The sequence below is a fragment of the Plecotus auritus genome, assembly GCF_963455305.1.
Source record: "Plecotus auritus genome assembly, chromosome: 7".
In the NCBI taxonomy this organism is placed as follows: Eukaryota; Metazoa; Chordata; class Mammalia; order Chiroptera; family Vespertilionidae; genus Plecotus; species Plecotus auritus.
The window spans coordinates 86059972-86086445 of NC_137774.1; the positions used below are offsets into that span (position 1 = coordinate 86059972).

Genomic DNA, 26474 nt, shown 5'->3' on the forward strand with positions numbered 1-26474 from the left:
TATGTAGTTGTTTTTTTAATGTTCTAGTCTTTTTTTTATACATATATATTTTTATCGAGCTCAGAGAGGAAGGGAGAGGGAGAGACAGAAACATCAATGATGAGAGAGAACCATCGATTGGTTGCCTCCTGCATGCCCCCTACTGGAGATTGAGCCCACAACCCGGGCATGTGCCCTTGACCGGAATCGAACCCGGGACTCTTCATTCTGCAGGCCAACGCTCCATCCACTGAGCCAAACCAGCCAAGGCAGAATGTTGTAGTCTTTAATATGTAGCTCCTGAAAGGAGAAAACAACAAATGAAGGGCAATTAAGAAGAGGGAGTGTCCCTTTAAATCTCCTGGAAGTCATATCAGCTGGAGGGGGAAGGCTTACAAAAATGGGAGGAGGTGCAACATCTGCCCACCTCTTGTCTGCACCTCTATGTTTAGAAGCAGCAATCAGGAATCAGAGTGCAGATCCCCATATTGGAGGACAGGGTCATTTTTACCTACCTTAGCTCCCACAAGCTGTGTGCAAGCTGTTCCAGGAAGAAGTGCACAGCTGCCTGCCTTGTGTCTGGTGGTGGTGTATGGTTAGTTCCTACTGTGCTAAGAGCTATACTTGACAGAAAATAACCATCCAAGCCTTCCCCTGAAAGTTGCAAGCCTTCAACAGACCCCAGAGTTTCAAACAGTGTAATTGTCTAGGTGGAGAACAGATTCTTGGTGCTTCTTGCTCCTCTATCTTCCCCAAATCGTGTGTGTGTGTGTGTGTGTGTGTGTGTGTGTGTGTGTGTTTAAACAGTTTGGAATTTATTTTGCACTATAGTATGAAAAAAGTACCTAAGTCAAGGGTGAGCAAACTTTTTCTTAAAGGGCCAGATAGTGACTCTTTTAAGTTTGTGAGTCATATGACCTGTGCTGTAGCTTCTCAGCTCTGCCATTGTAGCACAAAAGCAAGCCATGGAAAATAAATAAATAAATAAATAAATAAATAAATAAATAAATAAATAAATAAAAAATGCAGTGACACTATCTCAAGAAGCTTTATTTACAGTAACAGACAGTGGACTGGATTTGATGCATAGGCTGTATGGAGTTTATCGACCTCTGCACTGAGCTCTTCATCCCTGTCAAAAATTGAAGAGTCTGAAATTTTACTGTACTTGAAAGCTAATGAGTTAGCCTGCCACAGTTTCATGGATAGTGGCAGAGGATAAGGACAGTTTGTTACTCATAATAATAGCAGTAGCCAGAATATCATCATTTTCTCTGGTTCTTGAGCCCTAGTTCCAATAAAGCAGCACTGTGGGGACCAGATAACATCTGTACATACGTTATAGGAGCGGACCCCCCACACTTAGGGAATATGAATCTTTTATAATTGGGAATAATTCGTCTTGGCCTTTCCCTTTGAGAGACACATCTTTATTACACTGGACAGTAGGCATAGCTATCATTTTGCTGCAGAAAGAGACACTATCTTCCAAGGCTATTCACTATACAAACCCTTTTGAAGAGAGAGTCTGAAAGACAGTCAGTGCCTCTTCTCTCAAGACATTCAGAGAGACCCATCGAGCATTGTATGCCTCCATTCTTCTCCCTGTACTCCTGTTTCCAAATTGATGTGCACAGAGCCTGCCTCGTGGTATCTTGCCTTCATTCATTGTGGCTCTGCTAGACTACTGTATTTTCTCAGGCTCTTATTTACCTCGAGGATAAGAATTCATTGATTATCGAATCTGAGGCCATCTATATTTTTTCTTCTTGATTCTTAACATGAATTCTAAGCATGTGTTGCTCTCCATTCTTTTCCTTTTCTACCTTGATCCTCCACTAATTTTCAGATGTGGGAGAACTTCCTTTGAAAATGTAATGTCTGAGGACTTCTGGTTTGGACAAGATGGCATCAACTCTTTACTCCCTGCGCCTTCCTAAGACGCACAATTCTCAAGCATGAAAAACACAAAAGGGATCCAAACAAGAACTCTGAAAGGCGGTAAGAGGAAGCCTGGCTGGTTTGGGACCCAGGACAGAGGGACAACAGCAGCAGGATGTCTTACTTCTCCCACCTAAAGAAGAAGGCAACTCTGACCCCAATGTCCTGATCCTCGATCTTGCAACAGATGGCCACCAGGGAGGCTTATTCTTCCCCAGTATAGAATGGGAATCTCTTTGACAAGATCAGGGGAGACCAGTACCACTAGGAAAGGGGTTCGATTGGGAGCCCCCCCTAACAGTAAGCAGTTGGACAAGTACTCTCCTTTCCTGCTAGACATGTAGTTCCCCTCTCCTGTCAAAAGATATCAGAGTAGCCAAGTGAAAGTGAAATGATAGAGATCCCTCCCCACCACCCTATCCTTGTAACAAGTGACCTGGCCGGAGAAATGCTCTGCTTTCCTGCTGGGCCTGAGGCTTCCTTCCTTCACTGAGGGATACCATGGCGACTGGAGGCTTTGTCTTATTCATCTTGTACACAGCATGCTTGGGTATATTCACTACTCAGTAAATAATGAAAATATGCACGTCTTCAACTGTTTCTCCATTGGCATGATAGTTAGTGGAAATTACTCGGTGTTTGGGATTTGGTGGACTTTTAGTTTTCAGTGCTATTTACAAGATTTGGATGTTTTCTTTGCCTTCTTGAATATTTTATTGGAAATTTTAAGGAGTTTGTAAACACCATTATCCTGAACAATATTTTTCTTCCTTCACTCCTTTTTTTGCTCTTAATGCAAGTACATTTGACCCTTGAAAAACATGGAGGTTGTTCCCCAACCCTGAAGTCAAAAACCTGCATGTAACTTTTGACTCCCCCAAAACTTAAACTACTAATAACCTATTGTTAACTGGAAGTTTTACCAATAACACAAATAGTTGATTAACACATATATTGTATGTTATATGTATTATATACTGTATTCTCACCACAAAATAAGCTAGAGAAAATCAAATGTTATTTTTTTAAAATAAATCTTTTTTTTTTTTAAATATATTTTTATTGATTTTTTACAGAGAGGAAGGAAGAGGGATAGATAGTCAGAAACATCGATGAGAGAGAAACATCAATCAGTTGCCTCTTGCACACCTCCCACTGGGGATGTGCCCGCAACCAAGTTACATGCCCTTGACCGGAATCGAACCTGGGACCTTTCAGTTCGCAGGCTGACACCCTATCCACTGAGCCAAACCGGTTTTGGCTAAAATAAATCTTTATTGTTCAGATTATTACAGGTGTTCCTCTTTTTTTTCCCCCATAGCTCCCCTCCACCTGATTCCCCACCCCACCCCATGCCCTTACCCCCCACCACTGTCTTCATCCATAGGTGTAAGATTTTTGTCCAATCTCTTCCCGCACCCCTCACACCCCCTTCCCCCTGAGAATTGTCAGTCCACTCCCTTTCTATGTCCCTGATTCTATTTTATTCACCAGTCCATTCTGTTCTTCAGATTTTTCATTCACTTGATTTTTAGATTCACTTGTTGGTAGGTATGTATTTGATGTCATTTTGTTGTTCATAATTTTTATCTTTACCTTTTTCTTCTTCTTCCTCTTCTTAAAGAATACCCTTCAACATTTCATGTAATCCTGGTTTGGTGGTGATGAACTCCTTTAGCTTTTTCTTATCTGTGAAGCTCTTTTATCTGACCTTCAACTCTGAATGATAGCTTTGCTGGATAGAGTAATCTTGGTTGTAGGTTCTTGCTGTTCATCACTTTGAATATTTCTTGCCACTCCCTTCTGGCCTGCATAGTTTCTGCCGAGAAATCAGCTGACAGTCGTATGGGTGCTCCCTTGTAGGTAACTAACCGTTTTTCTCTTGCTGCTTTCAAGATTCTCTCTTTGTCTTTTGCCCTTGGCATTTTAATTATGATGTGTCTTGGTGTGGTCCTCTTTGGATTCCTCTTGTATGGGGTTCTGCGTGCTTCCTGAACTTGTAAGTCTATTTCTTTCACCAGGTAGGGAAAGTTTTCTTTCATTATTTCTTCTAATAGGTTTTCAATATTTTGCTCTCTCTCTTCTTCTGGCACCCCCAAAATTCAGATGTTGGTACACTTAAAGTTGTCCCAGAGGCTCCTTACACTATCTTCATATTTTTGGATTCTTTTTTCTTTTTGTTTTTCTGGTTGGGTGTTTTTTGTTTCCTCATATTTCAAATCTTTGGTTTGATTCTTGGGGTCCTTTGATCTACAGTTGAGTTTCTGTATATTCTTTATTTCAGACAGTGTATGCTTAATTTCTGACTGGTCCTTTTCCATTTTTTTGGCATTCTCATTAAGATCCTTAAAAGTCTCACTAAGTTCCTCAGAGGTTTTTAGAAGATTCTTGAGTAACCTTATAAATGTGGTTCTGAACTCTATGTCATCCAGTAGTTTGCTTTCCTCCATTTCTTTCATTTGTGATCTGTTTCTTTGTCTCTGCATTTTGCTGCTTCCCTGTGTTGATGGAGTGGCTTTGTGTGGTAGGTGACCTATAGGGGCCAGTAGCTCAGCCTCCCCAATCACCTGAGGTGGACGCCTTTGGTACACCCCTTTGTGGGCTGAGTGCAAAGTCTTGGTATAGTTAAGCCTTGATTGCTATTGGTACACTGGGAGGAATTGACCTCCAGGCCAATTGGCTCTGAGGACCCGCTGTGTCTATAAATGGAAGAACTGCTGCACTTGAGACACGCTTATGGTGCAGGACTTGTTTCAGTGGGGCTTTGGTGCTCACTGAGTCTGCCTCTTGAATGTGTCACTCATGGATGTGAGGAGTTGAAATCTGGTCTCACACTGACCACTAGGTACACTGGCTCTGGATCTCTAATGGGGTGCAGGTCAGCTACTGTCTGAGGCCACCCAGCAGGCACTACAGCGAGAACTACAGTTTTCTCCTCTTTGCTTGGGGTTTGGAGGTTTTGGAGCTGTCTGACCCAAGCTGCAAGTTTGCTAGGTTAAGCTGCTATATGGCAGGTCATTCATATGCTAAAGCAGCTGCTTGGAGCTTGGGTGGGTTTGTAGTTTGTGCGGGGCGGGGTCTCAGGGCGTGACTAGGCTAGGGCGTGGCAAACAGAGATGGCTGCCAGTAAGCTGGCTCTGTGTCTCTGACCGCGTCCCCGTGCCCCTGCACAGTAAACAATTATTCCTGCGCGCAGCCCTGCAAGCAATCCACCCTCACTTTCCGACCCCACGGCAGACAGTCCAGCTTCTCCCCGTAGGAGTTTGGGTCCCCCGCGTCTCCCCAGAAACTGGAGTTTGGAGTAATCGGGAGCTTATCTCCCTTCGGGTTGAAAAAAGCAGCGCTGCCAGCCCAATGCGCGTGCCTCCGTACCTCAGCCTTTCAGCGCTTGTGCACCTCTCAATGCTGTTTGCTCTTTCCTTCTAGTTGTAGAACTTCCACTCAGCCAGCTTTCCTGTGGTTCTGGGTGATAGACGTTTTGTCTTTTAGTTGTAGTTTTGAAATTGTTGTGCGAGGCAGCAGTTTAGGTGTTTACCTACGCTGCCATCTTGGATACTCTCAAATGTTATTAAGAAAATTATAAGGAAGAGAAAGCACATATGCAATATTTATTGAAAAAAAATTTCTCATCTAAGTGAACCTGCACATTTCAAACCTGTTTTGTTCAAGGGTCAACTGTATTGAGATGGAGGGGGAAGTCCTTTTATCAGGACAAAAAAAAAGACTTCCTAATCAACTGATATAGTAATCAAGCTGATAGATTTTATGTATAATTTTCTTTCATTGTGAACAGCATTATAATATTAGTACACTGACATGTGAAGTGTAATGTGTATACACATACATATGTATAAAGACTACCTAATTGTGTTTGTTGTTGCTGTTGTTAATACCATGATATTTCATTTACTTAGGCCTAAACTCTCATTTATCTTTAGATGACTTCCTCTGATCGGGAATGCCAGTTGTTATACCTCTTTAGTACCCTATTCCTCTCCTCCATTGATATTATGGGCTGTCATTATGACTTCTCTTGTGTAAACTCCTCACAAGTTTCCCTTTTACTGAAATCAAGCCAATCTTACTCAGAACTTTTGGACAAATCTTTCTTATGATACCTTATAATATCTTGCAGTATTTCTTCAGATTACCCTTTCTTACTGTTGTGGTTTTACCACTCATGTATTAAACAGTGGTGTTGTTTTTAAAAATAATCTACTTGTTATACATGTGGCTTGTCTCCTCAGCAGTTTCAATGTGTTCAAATTCTACTGTTCAGTTGACATGGAATATGCTCCCGGATGGATTCCCTTACCCACCCTTCTTTATTCAAAGCAGAGATACTCTTTCATATGACCAGCTTCTGCATTTTCTGGAGACTGTGTTATCTATCCCTTCGCATTAAATATTTTTGAACTGATAATATTTGAGACAGTTGGATGGATTTGAAAAATAAAAGTATAAATGATCCTTTCTATAGAGCTTTCAGAGTTAATGAATCTTAGGTTTATTTCACGGGGTTTTAGAAAATGCAAATCATTATCAGAACACTATAATACTATAGTGTTAATTTTATGCATTGTGCAGATGCTATTAGGGCTATTTATGGTTATAAAACACATGGTTTCTTAAAAATGATGCCTTGGTGTTTCTGTGCTTTGAGGATTTTATTTAAATTATCATTTGTTTATTTTCTTACAGTCAATGCTCCGAGGAAGAGGAGGTTGCTATAAACATACATTCTATGGTATTGAAAGCCATCGTTGCATGGAAACCACCCCGAGCTTAGCATGTGCAAATAAATGTGTCTTCTGTTGGCGGTAAGTAAAAATAAATGGTCATGGTGGCCAAATATGTAATGATCTGTAATAATCAATTTCTGCCCAACACGACACTCAAATGTACCTAAAGCTTTGATGTTCCTGTAATTAATCCCTTTTCCATTCCTAATATTATATATTAATGCATATGTTTGTTTTTCTTGACCAGTTTATCAGGGGCTTGTCAAGTTTTTTAGTCTTTTTGAATAACTTGATTTTAGCTTTGTATATTCTCTTCATTATACTTATACTTTTTTGTTCACTAATCTACTAACTATTGTTTTTGTTTCTCTGTTCTTTTTCTAACTTAAATTGGACATTAACTCAGTAATATTCAATCTTCTATAAGTCTTTAATTGTAAATTTCCCTCTAAGTATTCTTTAGCTACACTCTCCATCCATTTTGATTAGTTAATTATTCAATTGTAAATATTTTTTGATTATATTTTTAATGGTCAGATATTAAAACACCCATAAATTCTATTCTTTGTTACTGTTTGTTTTATCATTATTTTGTAGTCCTTATTTAGGAGTCCTCTTTACCCATAGTAATGTTTGTTGCCTTAAAATGTGTGTTTTCTGATTGTAATATAACTCTATTAGATTTCTTTTTTGTTATTAACAATTGCCAGATCTTTTTTCTTCCTTTATGCAATGTCAACCTTTATGTGTCTTTATATTTTAGTCGTGTTTCTTATAAACAAGTGTTTGGCTGGATCAGTTTTAAAAAATCAACTTTATTGAAGTTTTATTTACATACAACCAAATGCACCTATTTAAAATATACATCTCAATGAATGTTGGTGAATGTGTATACCTGTGTGACTGTGACTATAATCAAGACATAGAACATTTTCATTATCCCTGGAGTTCCCTTGTTCCCCACTTCTAGTCATTTTCTGATTTGCTTTTTGACGATATATATTACTGTGCTTTTTCTACTAGTATAGACTATATAAAAATGAATCATTCAGTATGCATTTGAATATCTGTTATTTTTCCTCAGTAAAATATTTTTGAGATTCATCCATGTTTTTAGGTTTATCAATAGTTTGTTTCTTTCTGTTGTATGGTTTAGCACCATTTGTTTATCTGTGCACCTCTAGTTGAGTACTATTTGAGTTGTTTCAAGGTTTTGACTAAATTATGAATAAAGCTTCTGTGGACATTAGTTTTTTGTAGACAAATATTTTCATTACTCTTGGTTAAACACCTGGGCATAGAATTGCTGGATTTTTAAAAGTCAATTTGGACAATCTGTCTTTTAACTGGTGTTGTTTAGTTGGTCTTACAGTGATTGTTTTTTTTTTTCTTTATTGATTAAGGTATTACATATTTGTCCTTATCCCTCCATTGTCCCCCCAACCCCCCCAATCATGCCTTCACCCCCCCTGGTGTTAGTGTCCTGCATGTTGCTCACCTTTTCTATTAGAGTTTTTAACATATTAATCGTAGTTTAAAAAATTTTCCTGTCAGATAGTGCCAACACTTATATCAACTGAGTTTGGTTTTGCTCAACTGGTAGGGCTCAGTGGTTGAGCATTGACCTATGAACGAGGAGGTCACGGTTCGATTCCAGGTCAGGGCACATGCCTGGATTGCAGGCTCAGTCCTCAGTGGAGGCAGCTGATAAATGATTCTCTCTCATCATTGCTGTTTCTATCTCTCTCCCCCTCTCCCTTCCTCTCTGAAATCAATTAAAAAATATATATGTAAATAAAGAGTTTGGTTTTGTTGATGCTTTCTATTGGAAGTGTATTGTTTTTCTTGCCTTTTTGTATACCTTATAAGTTTTTGTTTCAAGTGGGACATTTTGGTTAGTGCATTAGAGACTGAGGTAAATGTTTTCTGTAGTTTGAAGTCGGCACACATTTTCTTTCTGCTAGGCCTTTCTTGTTGGAGTTTGAGTTAATTTAGTCAAGATTTGGGCATGAATTAAGGTTTGATGTTTCTGTGAATACCATCAGTGTAACACTGCCTTAAATTTCCTTTAGGGTTACCTTGTGTATAGCATGGAGGTTGGTCTGCCAGAGGTTTTTTTCTCAATATCTGATCCTTCCTAAGCTGTAGGTCTTCCCATCGCGCTGCCTCTCAGGAAGGGTCTATCACTATGATCTTGCAACTATTCTGGCAATATTCTACTGTTATTAGATGCTTGTTAGCCTGGTAGTGGGTGGCTGGGAGAGAGGGGTGCACATTTGATATTGTTATGATTAAACCTCAGTCTCAGCCAGGAACTTCTCTAGCCATCGCTCTCTGCAAGGTGTCATGACTTAAATTCATTTCTAATTAAATAAGAAAATACAGCTATAAAAAGCCAAGTATTTAGGGGGAAATCAACTCTGATTTTATTAACTACTTCATCATAGTAGATGAGTAGTTGAGATCTTATTACAGAGTACTTTAGAACTCTTCCTCTTTTTCCTAGGCACCACACCAATCCAGTGGGCACTGAATGGCGGTGGAAGATGGACCAGCCTGAAGTGATCTTAAAGGAAGCCATTGAAAACCATCAGAACATGATCAAGCAGTTTAAAGGTATTTATTTTTTCCTATAGGAAGAAATGCTAATAGTCTGAATTAAATTGGCAGAGGAATTGCTTCTTTGGCAGGATTTTGTCCCTTTTGGCAAATTTTCATATGATAAGTGCAGATTTTGTAGAAATATTATATACATTGGCCCTTTTTAGTTTTTACTGATGAGTTTTATGTCCCAGGTGATGGAAGAACTAAAAAACTTAATTTTAAGCTTAGCAATTTATAATATGGTGCCTCAGCCTGTACGTTTTGCCTGGGAATGTATCATCGTCCTCTCTAAAAACTTTTGCTTTGTTTTGTTTTGTTGAGCACAAAGCAACCTATGACTGGACTGAAAATTTTAGATCACGGAAAAATTCTTAAGTAATGTCAGTTAGATGGTATTCGGAAAGCATTTTTTATTAAATGTCTTATAAAAAAGGAGGGATAAATGTTTCCTCCACATGACCCATAATGATGTAGTAAAATTCTGCTACTCAGTTTCTAGAATTTCCTGATTTTGTTGTGCCTTATCTTAAAGGTATTTGACTTTACTGGAGATTATTGGTTCTCAAGCTTTAGTGAGCATCAGAATCATCTGAGGTGCTTGTTAAAACACAGATTCCTGGTCTCCATCCCCAGAGGATGATTCAGTAAGTCTGAGGTGAGGACCTGGAATACACATTTCTGACAGGTGATGTTGTGGTTGAACTGGGGATCACACTTTGAGACCCACTACTGTAGGTAGGTGGATGTATGAAGTGATGGCTTTATAAAGGCAGCTGTGTATGATGAACTGAAATTTGTCAGGCTCTCTTTTAAATAAATTTCTGTCTCCACCTACCACTTGTAAGTCCTTACCTCTTATATTCTCCTTTCCTTTCATATGCAACAATAAAAAATGAATTCCAACCAAGGTTATTTTGATGTGGGCACTCTTGTGGTGCTAACATCATATTTATAAACCCTAGTAATTAGTGTTTTTAAGATCAAGGGATTCTTTTATGCAAAGAAATTTGTTCTGTCAGTTCACTGCTTCTTGAGATTATAGTGCTTCTGAAGTGTGTTTTTCCCAATAGCACCAAGCAGTTCTCAGTAGACACTGACTAGCTGTGCTGCAATTTAATTCAATTTTGACAGTATCTGGGGATAGCATTGTTCCCCACAGGTTAAGGCTTCAGTCCGACAAAACTGCCCCCACTTCAGACGCCAGTTGCAAGTCCAGGTTGTTACCTGTACTTCTGACTGACTGGCTGTAAGTGGGAGGTTTCCAAAACCTCCTCCTCAGATTCAGTTAGTTTGTTAGAGAGGCTCACATAAGAACTCAGCATAACATTTACAGTAAGTCCTCATTGCAATAAGTTGTCGATAAGTTCTTAGAAACGGTGCCTTTATGTGAAACAGTGTATAATGAAACCAGTTTTACCATAGACCAACTGAGATAAGCAAGAGTTTAGTTCCTATGGCATATTTCTGGTCACAAAAACATCGCCAAACTTCTTTTTTTAAAAAAAATTTTTCTTATTGATTTCAGAGAGGAAGGGAGAGGGAGAGAAAGATAGAAACAACAATGATCAGAATCATTGATTAGCTGTGTCCTGCATGCCTCCCACTGGGGATTGAACCTGTAATTGGGGCATGTGCCCTGAATGGGAATTGAACTGTGACTTCATGGCTCATAGGTTGACTGTCTACCACTGAGCCTCACTGACCGGGCACCAAAATTCTGAATAAAAAAATCAAAATATTTTTATTTTTAAACATTGAAATAAATGTGAATTATACATATATTTAGAAAAGATGAGTAAAAACAAGTGAGATAATTATTTTCCAACCTGCTTATTCCTGTTCAAGGTCATGAGTGGCTGGAGCCTCTCCTAGCAGTTCAGGGCACATGGTGGGAATCAGCCCTGGACAGAATGCCCTTCCATCACAGGGCCACTTGTTATTGGACCTAGAAAAGATGTTATTGGACAGCCCCCTGAGTCAGAGGGAGAGGGCTGTCCTCTCCTCAATTCTTGTCAGTCTGGTAAGAAAGACTTTAGACGAGTGACAGATAATAACATTGTAACAAAGCAAGTGAATTTATTAATGAAGCAAGGCAAGCAAATTTATTAAAAATACTAGTGGCCCGGTGCACGAAATTCGTGCACGGTGGGTGGGGGTGTCCCTCAGCCCGACCTGCACCCTCTCCAATATGGGACCCCTCGGGGGATGTCTGACTGCTCACAATCTGGGACCGCTGGCTCCTAACACGGAGCTCCAGCGGGTCTTTCTTTATTTGTATTTATTTAATTTTTTTTAGGGCAAAAGTCTATGATTTGTAATTAAAACTGAAAAACTGTCAGGGACAGGAATGACAGAGGACCCATCCTAGGTGGATGGGATCCTGGGGGTGGGGAGTGGGAACATTGTTGACACAGTTGTCAGAATTCAAATGGGGTCTGTGGATTGAACCTTAATACCATTTGAATGGCGATTTCCTCATGTGGTTGGGTGGGGAATTGTTATGTAGGCGTGTCTGCTTTTGGGAAATACACAGGGGAGTATCCAGGCATCCTGTCATGTGTAGAGCATGCTCTCAAACAGCTTAGAAAAAGACCGGGGGAAATGGCCATATATTTGTATAAATGCACACATGCACACACAGTCTAACCTTGCTGTTTTCGACTCTACCTTTGTGCACCTGCCTACTTGCTAAGATCCGTAACTCCAGAATCAAGGCTTGCAGAGCTTCCGTGGTCATGGGGCCACAGCCAGCGTGCAGGAACCCTGCAGACAGACCCGCGGACGTAGTCTCAGCTGAGGTTCAACAGGTGCCACTGTATTCTTGTTTCTGCTTCAGTATGTGAACTGGGTCTGTTTTGTGACGGGTTCCGTTGGGGCTTTGGCATTTCTGTGCTTCTTGGTGGCGTCTGGCTGTGTGGGATGGCCACGCTGGCGCTCCAGTGGCTGCCGGTTCCCTGAGCCCGAGAAGACTGTGCGGTAAAATATGGAGAAAAAATCGCGTCATAAGCAAGTTCAGGCTGCCCCGTTTCAACCTTAAGGAATCAACAGCACCCATCACATATGGTGTCCTTTCAACGGAAACACAGAGTGCTGCCCCGAGCACGCACGGTGCCGGCTCACCGGGGCCCACAGACCAGCAGCGATGGCCATTTGCAGGTGATGTCATGAAGTTGCGATGCTGAGGCGACGCCGTGGGTGAGTCCAGCTGCCAAGGCCATGTCCTGGCCCACATCCGGGCCTACGCCCCACAGTGAAGCCTGCGGTCGGGTACTGATAGGCGGCTCAGGGAACTGACATAGCTATGTCAGTACCGCTACAGTTTCTCTATGCACATTTAAACCATCTGCGTTCTTCTGGAAAGAAGGGCTTTTTCTCCCACTCTGATGGCTATGCTCCCTCGGCGGCGCCTGAGGACCTGGGGCCTACATGGCACCCCAGCCTCGCTGACCCCGCGGGCCACTGCCTTAACAGCTTCGTACCTCTGTGGCCCTCTGTTGCAGCTTGCTGGCACTGTCTAGCATGGTCCGTCCATCTGCACAGCCCCCCAAGGCCACCTGGCCACATGCGCTCAGGCCACTCCCACCCAGACTCTGCTTTCCCTGCACCTGGCGGTGGAGTGGACCCAGTGTGCCTGCGTGGAGCTCCTGCCCGGACTCTGCTTTTCTGCGCCTGGCGGTAGGCCCAGTGCACCTGCGCAGAGCTCCCACTCGGACTCCGCTTTCCTGTGCCTGACGGTTGGCCCAGTGCACCTGCGCAGAGCTCCGGCCTGGATGGGTTGTCCGTCTGATTGTGACGGCCCTAGTCTATTATTAGTATAGTTACTTGCCATGTAGCACAAGGGGCCCACTTAGCTAATCTGAGCATGCATCCGGTGGGGGTTCATGGAGTTTTATATCCATCTTCTCATAGGTTTCAAGGTTCCTCTGCTGGATATCTTGGGTAGCAGGTTAGGTTTCAAAATTCCTTTTCCTTTGTTGTGACTTTTCTTGGGATGTTTGTACATACACCTGGTCGTCTTGTTTGGCATGTCCTAAGATGGCTAACTTCTTGTTCAATGGGTGAGATAAAATTCCCCCTTTTTCCTTTTCCTTTCTCCCCAGGGTGATTTAAGTTATATATTCTCTGGTTAGGGAGGAGAGGTAGTGGTATTAACCATTTGCTCTCAGGTGTCCATGGTTGGGGAAGATAAGGTCTTGTGATTCACAAGCTGGCTGCAAGGTGTCTAAACTGTGTGTCCTTTTTTAATTTTCTTGTTTTAGTTTCTCTATTCTACTTGCCCAGGAACTTTCCTAGCTTCTTACTCTCCTGTCACACTCACACACAACCACACTGACTCAGACTAGGACAATGTAGACATGCCAACTCACCTACCATATACAATACATCTTTGGGATGTGGGAGGAAATCAGAGTACCCAGAGTAAATTCATATTGACATGGGCTGCATGTGTAAACTCCACATGACAGTAGCCCCAGCTGGGAATCAAGTTTTTTTCTCTCATCAATGTTATAACAAAAGGACGTTGAATGAAACTATGTTATCCAAGAACCTGCTGTAATTATGTTTATTCTAAGGGATATTATAGAGGACTAGAGGCCTGGTGTATGACATTCGTGCACTGGGGGCGGGGGGTCCCTCAGTCTGGCCTGTGCCCTCTCGGAGTCTGGGAGCCCTTGGGGGATGTCCGACTGATGGCTTAAGAAGTGGGTCTAAGCTGGCCCTTGGACATCCTTAGAGCTGCTGCGAAGGCAAGAGAGGCTTCCACCACTGCCGCGGCGCTCGCCAGCCATGAGCCCAGCTACTTCTTTTTTTTTTCTGTACACAGAGGCTTATAGCAGCTTTAGTCATCATTACCAAAACTTGTAAACAACGAAGGTGTCCTTCGGTAGGCAAATGGATAAATAAACTAGTGGTACATCCACACAATAGAATATTTCTCAATGCCATCAAACCATGAAAACATGGAGAAAACAATGCACATTACTACATGCAAGAAGCCAATCTGAAACATATTATATGATTCCAACTATATGACACTCTGAAAAGACCAAACTATGGAAACAGGTAAAAGATCAATTATTGCCAGGGGGATCAGGAAGAAAGAGAGAGAGAGAGCGGGGGTGGGATGAGGGGGGAATGAATAGCTAGAACACAATGGATTTTTAGGGCGGTAAAAGTACTCTATGATACTATTATGGTGAGTGCATGTCATTATACATTTGTCAAAATCCATTGAGCCTGGCTTCTGGCTGAGGATTGCTCCCCCTGTGAGAGCACACTGACCACTAGAGGGCAGCTGCTGCGTTGAGCATCTGCCCCTGGTGGTCAGTGTGCGTCATAGTGACCAGTTGTTCTGCCGTTCGGTTGATTTGCATATTATTCTTTTACTAGAGGTCCAATGCGTGAAATTCGTGCAAGGGGCTCAGCCCTCGCAGCCCCGGCTGCCTTGGCTGGCCCTTGCAGCCTCTCACAGCCCCGGCTGGCCCTCGCAGCCCCGGCTTCATCTGGAAGGATGTCTGGACAGTTGTTCTGGTCTAATTAGCATATTAGCTCTTTATTATTTAGGATTATATAGGACTAGAGGCCCAGTGCATGACATTCGTGCACTGGGAGTGGGGGATCACTCAGCCCGGCCTGTGCCCTCTTGCAGTCTGGGACCCCTTGGGGGATGTTCAACTGCTGGGGAGCGGGCCTAAGCCAGCAGTTGGACATCCCCCGAGGGGTCCTTAGCACTGCTGCATAGGCACAAGAAGCTCATGCCACTGACACTGCACTTGCCAGCCGTGAGCTCGGTTTTTGGCTGAGTGGCGCTCCCCCTGTGGGAGTGCACTGATCACCAGGGGGAAGCTCCTGTGTTGAGTGTCTGGCCCCTGGTCATCAGTGTGTGTCATAGTGACCGGTCATTCCGCCGTTTGATCGATTTGCATATTAGTCTTTTATTATATAAGACTAGAGGCCCAGTGCACAAAATTTGTGCATGGCGGGGGGGAGGGGGGTGTCCCTAAGCCTGGCCTGAATCCTCTCCAATCTGCGACCCCTCAGGGGATGTCCAACTGCCTCTCGCAATCCAGGACCGCTGGCTCCTAACCACTCACCTGCCTACCTGCCTGACCGCTCCTAACTGCTCCCCTACCAGCCTGATCGCCCCTAACTGCTCCCCTGCTGGCCTGATCACCCCTAATGGCCTCTGCCTTTCCCTGCACCCAGGACCCAGGATTTTCTCCTCCAGCTGGTTGCAGGCACCCAGGACCCAGGCCGGCTTCACCCTTGCTGGTCACAGCCGCAGGAGACCATGGGCACACAGCCGTAGGCACCCGGGACCGTGGGGCGGGCTGCTTGTCCCTCTCCTGGGTTGCAGGCGCAGGCGCAGCCGTTGGCACCTGAGACCATGGGGCGGGTGGCTTGTTTCTCTTCCAGGCCGCAGGTGTAGATGTATCTGCTGGCGCCAGGACTGCAGGGCAGGCGGCTTGTTCCTCTCCTGGGCTGCAGGCGCAGCCGTTGGCACAGGACTGCAGGGCAGGCGGCTTGTTCCTCTCCCAGGCCACAGGCGCAGCCACTGGTGCCTGGGACTGCAGGGACCATGGGGCGTGCGGATTGTCCCTTTCCCAGGCCATAGGCGCAGGTGCAGCTGCTGGCGCCCGGGACCATGGGGTGGGCAGCTTGTCCCTCTCCTGGGCTGCAGCCTGGTTGTCCCTATTCCTTTCTCTTGAGCTCATTTGTGCCTGGCTGGTCCCCATTCCTCTCTCCCCAGTGTTGAGTGTCTGAGCCGTTAAGGTGTGATGGCATGAGAGCGTGACAACCATTTGCATATTAGCTCTTTATTATATAGGATAGTACTTCTTATCATTGTTCTTATTTCTTATGAGAAATTGAGGAAAGTAATGCAAATAGTGATTTAAGACCAGTAATAATGTATAGTCAATTATTATACCTTTACTCTTTTTTAAAAATTAACTTATTTTTAATTTTTCCACTTTATTGATTTTTAGAGAGAGAGGAAGGGAGAGTGATAGAGAGATAGACACATCAATGAGAGAGAAACATCCTGCACGGCCCCTACTGGGGATCAAGCATGAAACTCGGGCATGTGCCCTGACCGGGAATCAAACCAGTGACCACATTGGCCAGGCTAAAATTAATTTATTTTAAAAATTGAATTTATTGGGGTGACATTGGTTAATAAAATTATATAGTTTCAGGTATACAATTCTATAATAAATATGAATTTTCTGGGGAAAGTTTATGATGTAATTTTGTACATCTTCAAAGATGCTAATAAATGTTTTAATATTTCATCTTGACTTTTAATCTCAACCACTTTTTTAAAAACAAATTACTTTCTCTTATTTGGATAAAGTAGTGTCTTTTATCAGTCTTTGGGAAAGTTAAATGAAACTGTTTGGTCAGGAGCTAGTAAGTCTCCACATCTGGAGTTTGAATAGCTTTTCTTAGACTATTGTTGACTTAGTTAATAGTATTGATTGTTGATCTTCAAATAAACTGTATGCTTTTAAATAAATTTTAAGGCAAAGTTGTGTTTTCCTTTGAATAATGTATTATCAGAATTCTCCAGAGAAACAGAGTCAACAGAATCTTGTGTTGGTGGGTGTTTGTGTAGATAGAGAGAGAGATTGATAGGGAGATTGATTAAAGGAATTTGCTCACATGATTGTCCAGGAAAAAAAATATGTGGTGGTATATACTAGCAGGTTGAGGACCTTGGAAAGAGTTGCAGTTTGAGTCTAAAGGCTGTCTGCTGGCAGTATTCCTTCTTGCTTAAGGGAGGTCAGCCTTTGTTCTGTCAAGGTTTTCAACAGATTGGATACAGTTTATCCACATTGTGAAGGGCCTCTGCTTTACTCAGAGTTCCCTGACTTAAATGTTAATCTCATCCAAAAGTCACCTTCACAGAAACATCCAGAATAAAGTTTAACTAAATATCTGGGTATCATGGTCCAGCCAATTTGCCTGCTTCTGTTTTTATTGATAGAGAGGAAGGGAGAGGGAGGGAGGGAGAGAGAGAGAAACATCGATTGGCTGCCTCCTGCACTCCCCCTACTGGGGATTGAGCCCACAACCTGGGCATGTGCCCTGATCAGGAATTGAATCAGTGACCTCTTGGTACATGGGATGACACTCAATCCACTGAGCCACACATTGTCCTGGCCCCTGCCCTTTCTTTCTCGAGAATGAATTTTCACCTAAACTCTAAGGGTCCCCACCAGACTTGCAACCCAGGGGAGCAGCAGGCAGCATCAGCTTGACCCAGACTTACCCCCAAACCTGTGTCCAAGGCCCTCTTTTCTCTGATTTTTCAGTGAGTTAACGTCAGCCCAGCCTTGGCTCACTCCTGTCACTGTGACCATTACTTCTCAGCTGACTGCAGCCCCGTCTTGGCTCACTTCCTTTCCTATAACATTTCTAGGAAGCCAAAGCAGCCCCATCTAGGCTCTCACCTGTCACTTGTTCTATTCTAAGCCCTTCCTGTGTTTCACTGTCTCCAGCTTTAATAAACATACTCTCAAAATCACCTGGACTCTTTTTTTAAAATTTTTTTTATTAAGGTATTATATGTGTACATATCTTACCATTGCCCCCCTGACCCCACTCCCATACATGCCCTCACCCCCCAATGTTTTGCATCCGTTGGTTACTCTTATATGCATGCATACAAGTCCTTCAGTTGATCTCTTATTTCCCCCACCTCTCCCTAACCTTCCCGCTGTAATTTATTTATTTATTTATTTATTTATTTATATTAAGGTATTATATGTGTACATATCGTACCATTGCCCCCCCCCCACTCCCATACATGCCCTCACCCCCCAATGTTTTGCATCCGTTGGTTACTCTTACATGCATGCATATAAGTCCTTCAGTTAATCTCTTATTTCCCCCACCTCTCCCTAACCTTACCGCTGTAATTTGACAGTCTGTTTGATGCTTTACTGCCTCTGTATCTATCTTTTTGTTCAACAGTTTATAATGTTTTTCATTATCCCCAAATGAGTGAGATCATGTGGTATTTTTCTTTCATTGACTGGCTTATTTCAGCATAATGTTCTCTAATTCCATCCAGGTGCCTACAAATGGTAATAATTCCTTTTTTTTTATGGCAGCATAGTATTCCATTGTGTAGATGTACCATAGTTTTCTTATCCAGTCATCTGCTGACGGGCACCTAGGCTGTTTCCAAATCTTAGCTATTGCAAATTGTGTTGCTATGAACATAGGGGTGCATATATCCTTTCTGATTGGTGTTTCTAGTTTCTTAGGATATATTCCTAGGAGTGGGATTACTGGGTCAAATGGGAGTTCCATTTTCAGTTTTTTGAGGAAACTCCATACTGTTTTCCACAGTGGCTGCACGAGTCTGCATTCCCACCAGCAGTGCACGAGGGTTCCTTTTTCTCCGCATCCTCGCCAACACTTGTCGTTTGTTGATTTGTTGATGATAGCCATTCTGACAGGTGTGAGATGGTATCGCATTGTTGTTTTGATTTGCATCTCTTGGATAATTAGTGACTTTGAGCATGTTTTCATGTGTCTCTTGGCCTTCTGTCTTCTTTCAAAAAGATTCTATTTAGGTCCGTTGCCCATTTTTTTATTGGATCATTTATCTTCCTTTTATTAAGTTGTATAAGCTGCCTGTAGATGTTGGAGATTAAACCTTTATCAGTGATAACATTTGCAAATACGTTCTCCCATACAGTGGGATTTCATGTTGTTTTGTTGATGGTCTCTTTTGCTGTGAAAAAGCTTTTTATTTTGATGTAGTCCCATTTGTTTATTTTCTCTTTGGCTTCCGTTGCCCTAGGGGCAGTATCAGTGAAGAAGTTCTTTCGGCATATGTCTGAGATTTTGCTGCCTGTGGATTCCTCTAGTATTTTTATGGTTTCCCGTCTTATATTTAAGTCCTGTATCCATTTTGAGTTTATTTTTGTGTATGGTGTAAGTTGGTAATCTAGTTTCATTTTTTTGCATGTATCTGTCCAATTTTCCCAACACCATTTATTGAAGAGACTGTCTTGACTCCATTGTATGTTCATGCCTCCTTTGTCAAATATTAATTGAGCATAGTGGTTTGGGTCGATATCTGGATTTTCTATTCTATTCCATTGATCTATATGTCTGTTCTTGTGCCAGTACCAGGCTGTTTTGAGGACAGTGGCTTTGTAATACAGCTTGAAATCTGGTATTGAGATCCCTCCTACTTTATTCTTATTTCTCAGGATTGCTGTGGCTATTCGGGGTCTTTTTTTATTCCAGATGAATTTTTGAAGAGTTAGTTCTAGGTCTGTGAAATATGCCGTTGGTATTTTAATGGGGAGTGCATTGAATCTATAGATTGCTTTGGGTAGTATGGACATTTTAATGATGTTGATTCTACCAATCCATGAACATGGTATGTTCTTCCATCTGTTTACATCTTCCTCTATCTCTTTTTTCAGTGTCCTGTAGTTTTCCACGTATAGGTCTTTTACCTCCTTGGTTAGGTTTATTCCTAAGTATCTTAATTTTTTTGGTGCGATGGTAAATGGGATTTCTTTTTAAGTCTCTCTTTCTGTAAGTTCACTATTGGTGTATAGAAATGCCATAAATTTCTTGGTGTTAATTTTGTATCCTGCTACATTGCCGAATTCATTTATTAAGTCTAATAATTTTTTGATGGAGTCTTTCGGGTTTTTTATGTACAATATCATGTCATCTGCAAATAAGGACAGCTTTACTTCTTCTTTTCCAATTTGGATGCCTTTTATTTCTTCTTCTTGTCTAATTGCTACGGCTAATACTTCCAGTACTGTGTTGAACAGGAGTGGTGAGAGTGGGCATCCCTGTCTTGTTCCTGTTCTTAGGGGAAATGGTTTTAGTTTTTGCCCATTGAGTATGATGTTAGCTGTGGGTTTATCATATATAGCTTTTATGATGTTGAGGTATGATCCTTCTGTTCCCACCTTGTTGAGAGTTTTTATCAAGAAAGGGTGTTGGATTTTGTCAAATGCTTTTTCTGCATCAATTGATATGACTATGTGATTTTTATCTTTCAATTTGTTTATGTGATGTATCACATTTATTGATTTGCGGATATTGTACCATCCTTGCATTCCTGGGATAAACCCTACTTGGTCATGGTGTATGATCTTTCTGATGTACTGCTGGATCCGATTTGCTAGAATTTTGTTGAGGATTTTGGCATCTACGTTCATGAGGAATATTGGCCTGTAATTCTCTTTCATTGTGTTGTCTTTATCTGGTTTTGGTATTAGGGTGATGCTGGCTTCATAGAATGAGCTTGGAAGTGTTCCTTCCCCTTGAATTTTTTGGAATAGTCTGAGGAGGATAGGTTTTAGTTCTTCCTTGAATGTTTGCTAAAACTCTCCTGTGAAGCCTTCTGGCCCCGGGCTTTTGTTTGCTGGAAGCTTTTTGATGACTGCTTCAATTTCTTCCATAGTTACTGGTCTATTGAGCTGTTTAGATTCTTCCTGATTGAGTTTTGGAAGGTTGTATTTTTCTAGGAATATGTCCATTTCCTCCAGGTTGTCCAGTTTGTTGGAATAGAGTTGTTTGTAGTATTTTTTAACAATTCTTTGTATTTCAGTGGGGTCTGTTATTTCTCCTCTTTCATTTCTGATTTTGTTTATTTGGTCCTCTCTCTTTGCTTCTTGGTGAGCCTGGCTAAAGGTTCATCAATCTTGTTTATCCTTTCAAAGAACCAGCTCTTGGTTTTGTTGATCTTTTGTATTGTTTCTTTGGTCTCTATGTCGTTTATCTCTGCTCTGATCTTTATTATTTCCTTCCTTCTGTTTACACTGGGCTTTTCTTGTTGCTCCTTTTCTAACTCTTTGAGTTGTTGGGTTAGGTAATTTATTACCATTGTTTCTTGTTTTTTTTGCAGTAGGCTTGTAGAGCTATGAACTTCCCTCTCAAGACTGCTTTCTCTGTGTCCCATAGATTTTGGATTGTAGTGTTTTCATTGTCATTTGTTGTCATGATGTTTTTTATTTCTTCTTTGATCTCTCAGGTAACCCAGTCATGGTTTAATAGCATGCTGTTTAGTCTCCATGTGTTTGATTTCTTTGGGTTGTTTTTATTGTAGTTGATTTCCAGTTTTATGCCACTGTGATCTGAGAAGATGCTTGATATGATTTCTATATTCTTGAATTTGAAGAGACTTTGCCTATGACCCAACATATGGTCTATCTTTGAAAATGACCCATGTTCACTTGAGAAGAACGTATATTCTGTGTCTTTGGGTTGAAATGTTCTGAAGATGTCAATTAATTCCATCTGGTCTAGTGAGTCATTTAGGATTGATGTTTCTTTGCTGATTTTTGTTTAGAGGATTTGTCCATTGGTGATAGTGGGGTATTAAAGTCTCCTACTATGATTGTATTGCTGTCAATCTCTCCCTTGATGTCCTCCAGAAGTTTTTTAAATGTATTTGGGTGCTCCTGTATTGGGTGCATATATGCTTACTAGAGTTATTTCTTCTTGTTGGATTGCTCCCTTTAGTATTATGAAGTGGCCTTCCTTATCTCTTGTTATGTCCTTCACTGTGAGATCTAATTTGTCAGATATAAGTATTGCTACCCCAGCTTTTTTTTTCAGTTCCATTTGCCTGGAAAACCTTTTTCCATCCTTTCACCCTCAGTCTGTGTGCGTCTTTTTTTTTGAGGTGGGTTTCTTGTAGACAGCAGATATATGGGTCTTGTTTTCTTATCCAATCCATTACCCTATGTCTTTTGATTGGGGCATTTAATCCATTTACATTTAAAGTTATTATTGATAGGTACTTATTTGTCGCCATTTTTATTCTTTACCCCTGTGTTCCTTCTTCGCTTCCTATTTCTTTTTTTTTTTTCTTTCTTTTTTTTTTTTTACAGCAGATGCTTTAGCATTTTTTGCATTGCTGGTTTGGTGGTAATAAATTCCCTTAGTCCTTTTTTGTCTGTGAAGCTCCTGATTTCACCTTCAATTTTGATTGATAGCCTTGCTGGGTACAGTATTCTTGGATTCAGACCCTTCCTTTGCATGACTTTGTATATTTCATTCCATTCCCTTCTGGCCTGATGAGTTTCTGTTGAGAAATCAGTTCCTAGTCTGATGGGGGTTCCTTTGTAGGTAATTTTCTGACTCTCTGGCTGCTTTTAAGATTCTTACTTTGTCGTTGGTGTTTGCCAATTTAATTTTGATGTGCTTTGGCGTCGGTCTTTTGGGGTTCATTTGCTTGGGACTCTGTGAGCTTCTTGGATTTGTGTGGGTTTTTTCTCCCCTATATCAGGGAAATTTTCTCTCATTATTTCTTCAAAGAGGTTTTCTATTCCTTGCTCAGCTTCCTTTCCTTCTGGAACCCCTATTATGCGGATGTTGTTTTGTTTCGTGTTGTCCCAAAGTTCCCTTAGGCTCTCCTCCTGCTTTTTAATTTTTTTTTTCTAGAAGTTGCTCTACTTGGGTATTTTTTCCCATCTTGTCTTCTAGCTCACTGATGCGGTCCTCTGCTTCTTCTAGTCTACTCTTGATGCTTTCTATTGAGTTCTTTACAGCAGCGATGTCATTTTTCATTTCTTCTTGGTTCTTCTTCATTTCCTCTTGGTTCTTGCTCATATTGTCGAATTTGTCTTCCATTCTTTTCAGCCACCTTATGACCATTTCTCTGAATTCTTTCTCTGGAAGGTTGCTTGCCTCCATTTCGTTTACTTCCTTTTCTGGTGATGCCTGCTTTTCTTTCATATGCGGGCTGTTTCTTTGTCTCCCCATGGTCTCTCTACTCTGGATGTCTGGTTATGTAGTTCTCTCTCTCCTTATCCCAGGCGAAATCTGACCTTTCCGTGGTGGAGTGTAGAGCTCCTCTGAATCCGTGTGTTTGAGCCCACTGGGGACCTCTGTTCTGGGGCTCGCAGCTGTTCTGTGCGTGCTGTAGTTGTGGATTCTCAGGCTTCCGATAAGCTCCACTTTCCCGTTCAAGATGGCGCAGACTCCGCGTCCAAGCCCGCAGCTCCCGGAGGGGACCCAGCCACAGTGGGGGCTGTCAGGTCAGGGGAACCCTGTCTAGCAGTCCCCCACCTTCTTCTGGAGTTTAGCTGTCCCTTAACTTGCCAACAAACACTCCTCATGCGACCCTCAGCTGTTCTTTCTTTCTACTCCGCGATAAGGCTCAGAACACGTCTGTCTATTCCGCCGCCATTTTTCCTCTCTCATCTCACCTGGACTCTTATTGCATAATCTTTCCTGCATGAAGTCAGGAACCCATACACTATAGGCCAGCTTAGGCAGACCCACTCAGGGCCAGCGCCTTTTATGGTAACACTTAATAGAGCTAATTAAACCCTTAAACAATGGGATGCTGACTGAGGATGTATGTTTTCTGGACATCTGAGAATCTTCCTAAATGAATTATGTCCCAGGCAGTTTGTGTGGGGAGGAAGCAGCTCTGAGGAGTAGACATTCATTTTTCCATTCTGCGATGTCCTTGACACGGAATGACAATCTAAGTTTTGATAATAATTCTTCTGACAGGAATACTTTTGCAAATGCACTTTAAATGGAAATAAGTAATGAATAATTCATGAGGCAGATTTATTCACATTATAGCATGTGTTAGGTGAGCTCAGTGTGCACATGCTCTTTGTTATGTTGACCCTGAGAATGAATGTGCCTGTTAAAGAGGACTCTTGATGTTTAATTTGTCTCAAATTTATAAACAGAGACTATAATCATTGCTAAACAGAGGCCTCTTATGCTCTCTGCACTTATGGAAAAAGCTACACTACGCTGCCTACCTTCTGCACCATGTTCCTGGACCTTTTAAATAAGCTCCTTGGCTCATAAATCAACCAATGAGCTGAAGAACTGCCCCCGCCAATTGGGGCGTTGCCACTAAATCTTCATTTCCATCTTTACCAACCAATCAGAGTGACTCTTTTCCATCCAAGAAAATGCTGTTTGGATTGGTCAAACTGTGGATTTAGTGTTATTTGCATAGAAATGGTCCAATCAGGGACCAGGGTGTGGGCAGTCTTCTCTATATAAGCCAGCTTCATCTATACCTCAACAGAGCATACTTTGTTACTATCAAAGACTATTTCACCAGCCAAAGCTATTATTTTGGAGCTGGTGTTGTAACGCCAGAGCCACTTTGACTGCTATTTCATGTCTGAGCTGTCTCACAACAGAGTTGTTTCACAATTGAGCTATTTTCACTGAATAAAATCTTCCCCCTCACCCCACTCCAACTTGGGGTCTCCTTTGACAGTGAATTGGTGGTGATGACCTTCAGTTGACTGTTGTCTGACTAACATAGCCTTATCCTATGCAGAAAGGTGTATCTCATTAGTAACCTTGTGCTTACTTTAATCAGTAGACACCTCAAATGGTTTGTCTTCAAGTTCACATGGCATAAGAAACGAGAGTTTTCAAAAATATATTGTCTTGCCCTGGCTGGTTGGCTTAGTTGGCTGGAGCATCATCCTATACACCAAAAGGTTGTGGGTTTGATTCCCTATCAGCGGACATAACCTGTTCGGGGCACATATGGGAGGCACCGATCAGTGTTTCTCTCTTTCCCTTCCTCTCTATTAAAAAATATGGTCTTGTAGGGGGATGACATAGGATTGTTGGATTGCCAAGAGAAAGAATAGAGGGTATGTCTATGGCCAAATGAATCCTGAATAGCAGTTAGAATGCCTAAGGGGGAAATGTTATAACTTCATTTAGTCTTTATCAATGGTTATAGTCTGAAATTCTCTTTTTTATGAACTTGAATTCCTCCTGCAGTCAGTGAAATCTCTGTGTTCTATCTTTCTTTCATATCTAGGGGACGGTATAAATAGAACAGGTCACCCTCATTTCTGGATAGTCAGCCTCAGACTGAGGATGATGAGGCTCATGTAAGTCACTCTACCTCTTCTGAACCCAATACCCCTTTGGGTGCAGCTCTGACATGCATCCTACTTTTCAACTCTAAAGATTCAGAAATGTAAGTTTAGATCTCATTTCAGCTCTTGGTGGAGAGTCTGTTCTCTGTCTTCTCCAAATCTGAACTCAATAGAGATTGGCCTGGAGAAGTGACTCATCTCATGTGACACAGAGTTACTCACTTACAGATGCCCTGCAGGAAACTAGGTCTCCTTTGTCTTCTTCCACACCCATATTAGAGTTTCCTTATTAGAGCCCCAATACTATACCCTGTGTCCCCTTGTGGCTTAAAAAGCTAAAACAAACAAAAAACATCAAAAAAAGAAGAAGTGTTTCTGGTTTCCTTGGTTGAAACTTGGGATACATTTTCCTATAGAAAAGATATTTGAATGTGACTAGGTGATATTGAAATAGATTTATTAGTACTATAGTTCAGGTATATAACAAATTAATTTGATATTTGGGGGTTTGAACAATTAACTTAATCTTTATTTTAAAAATGAATTTCATGTTGAAACAGAAAGGCTTAGAACAGAATTTCTATAAATTGGAAATTACAGGTAATTCTCAAAGGCTTGAAGCGATTTCCTTCTTAGTTTGTTATATTCTGAGTTTTTTTCACTTTAGTCTCTCTTTAGAGATCCACTCTTAACTCATTACCACTTTCCCCTACTCTGGCATGGAGTCCTTTGTTTTATAGGGTGCTTTCCCACCCTCCAGGATGAATGCCTGCTCTCTTTCCTGCGTCTGGTCCAGTCATTTTATGATTTTATTTTTGTGTAGGATGATACTTGTTGTGGGTATTGTTGCCTTTGAGTTTCCAGCTTTAGCTGAGTGGCCAGCCTTGAACAGACTTTGAAGATATTTTGATGTTTTAGATGCTTCCTTTTGTGCTTCTGTTCTCATTTCTGAGGGCAATCAGTCTTTTCAATTATTTCATGAGATTATTAAACCATCTTTCTTTTCTTGACCTTTATTAGCTTTCTCTTTATACATATGCAGAATTAACTTTATATTGATTACAAATGGGTCAGATTTTAGTGCAACTCAACATCTTTTTATAATGCTGCCTGCCCCATCCCACCCTTACCACCAAATATTAGAGAATGGGGCTGGGTTTCTTTTTTTTTTTAATCCTCACCAGAGGATATTTTTCCATCAATTTTTAGGGAGATTAGAAGAGAGAGGGAAAGAGAGAAACATTGATGTGAGAGAAACACATTGATTGGTTGCCTCCTGCAAGAGGGAGGGGCCTGCAACTGAGGTACATGCCCTTGACTGGAATTGAACCTA

At 41.6% G+C, this 26474-nt stretch overlaps 1 protein-coding gene across 1 annotated transcript in view; it reads left to right on the forward strand.

Annotated features, from left to right (window-relative positions):
* The window catches only part of LOC308252898 (S-adenosyl-L-methionine-dependent tRNA 4-demethylwyosine synthase TYW1), a 145889-nt gene that overhangs the window by 58369 nt on the left and 61046 nt on the right, over positions 1-26474 (forward strand). Inside the window, exons 10-11 of the mRNA XM_080677741.1 lie at positions 6622-6740; positions 9169-9278. Of these exons, the coding sequence (XP_080533867.1) occupies positions 6622-6740; positions 9169-9278 (229 nt within the window). The remainder of the gene's footprint in view (positions 1-6621; positions 6741-9168; positions 9279-26474) is intronic.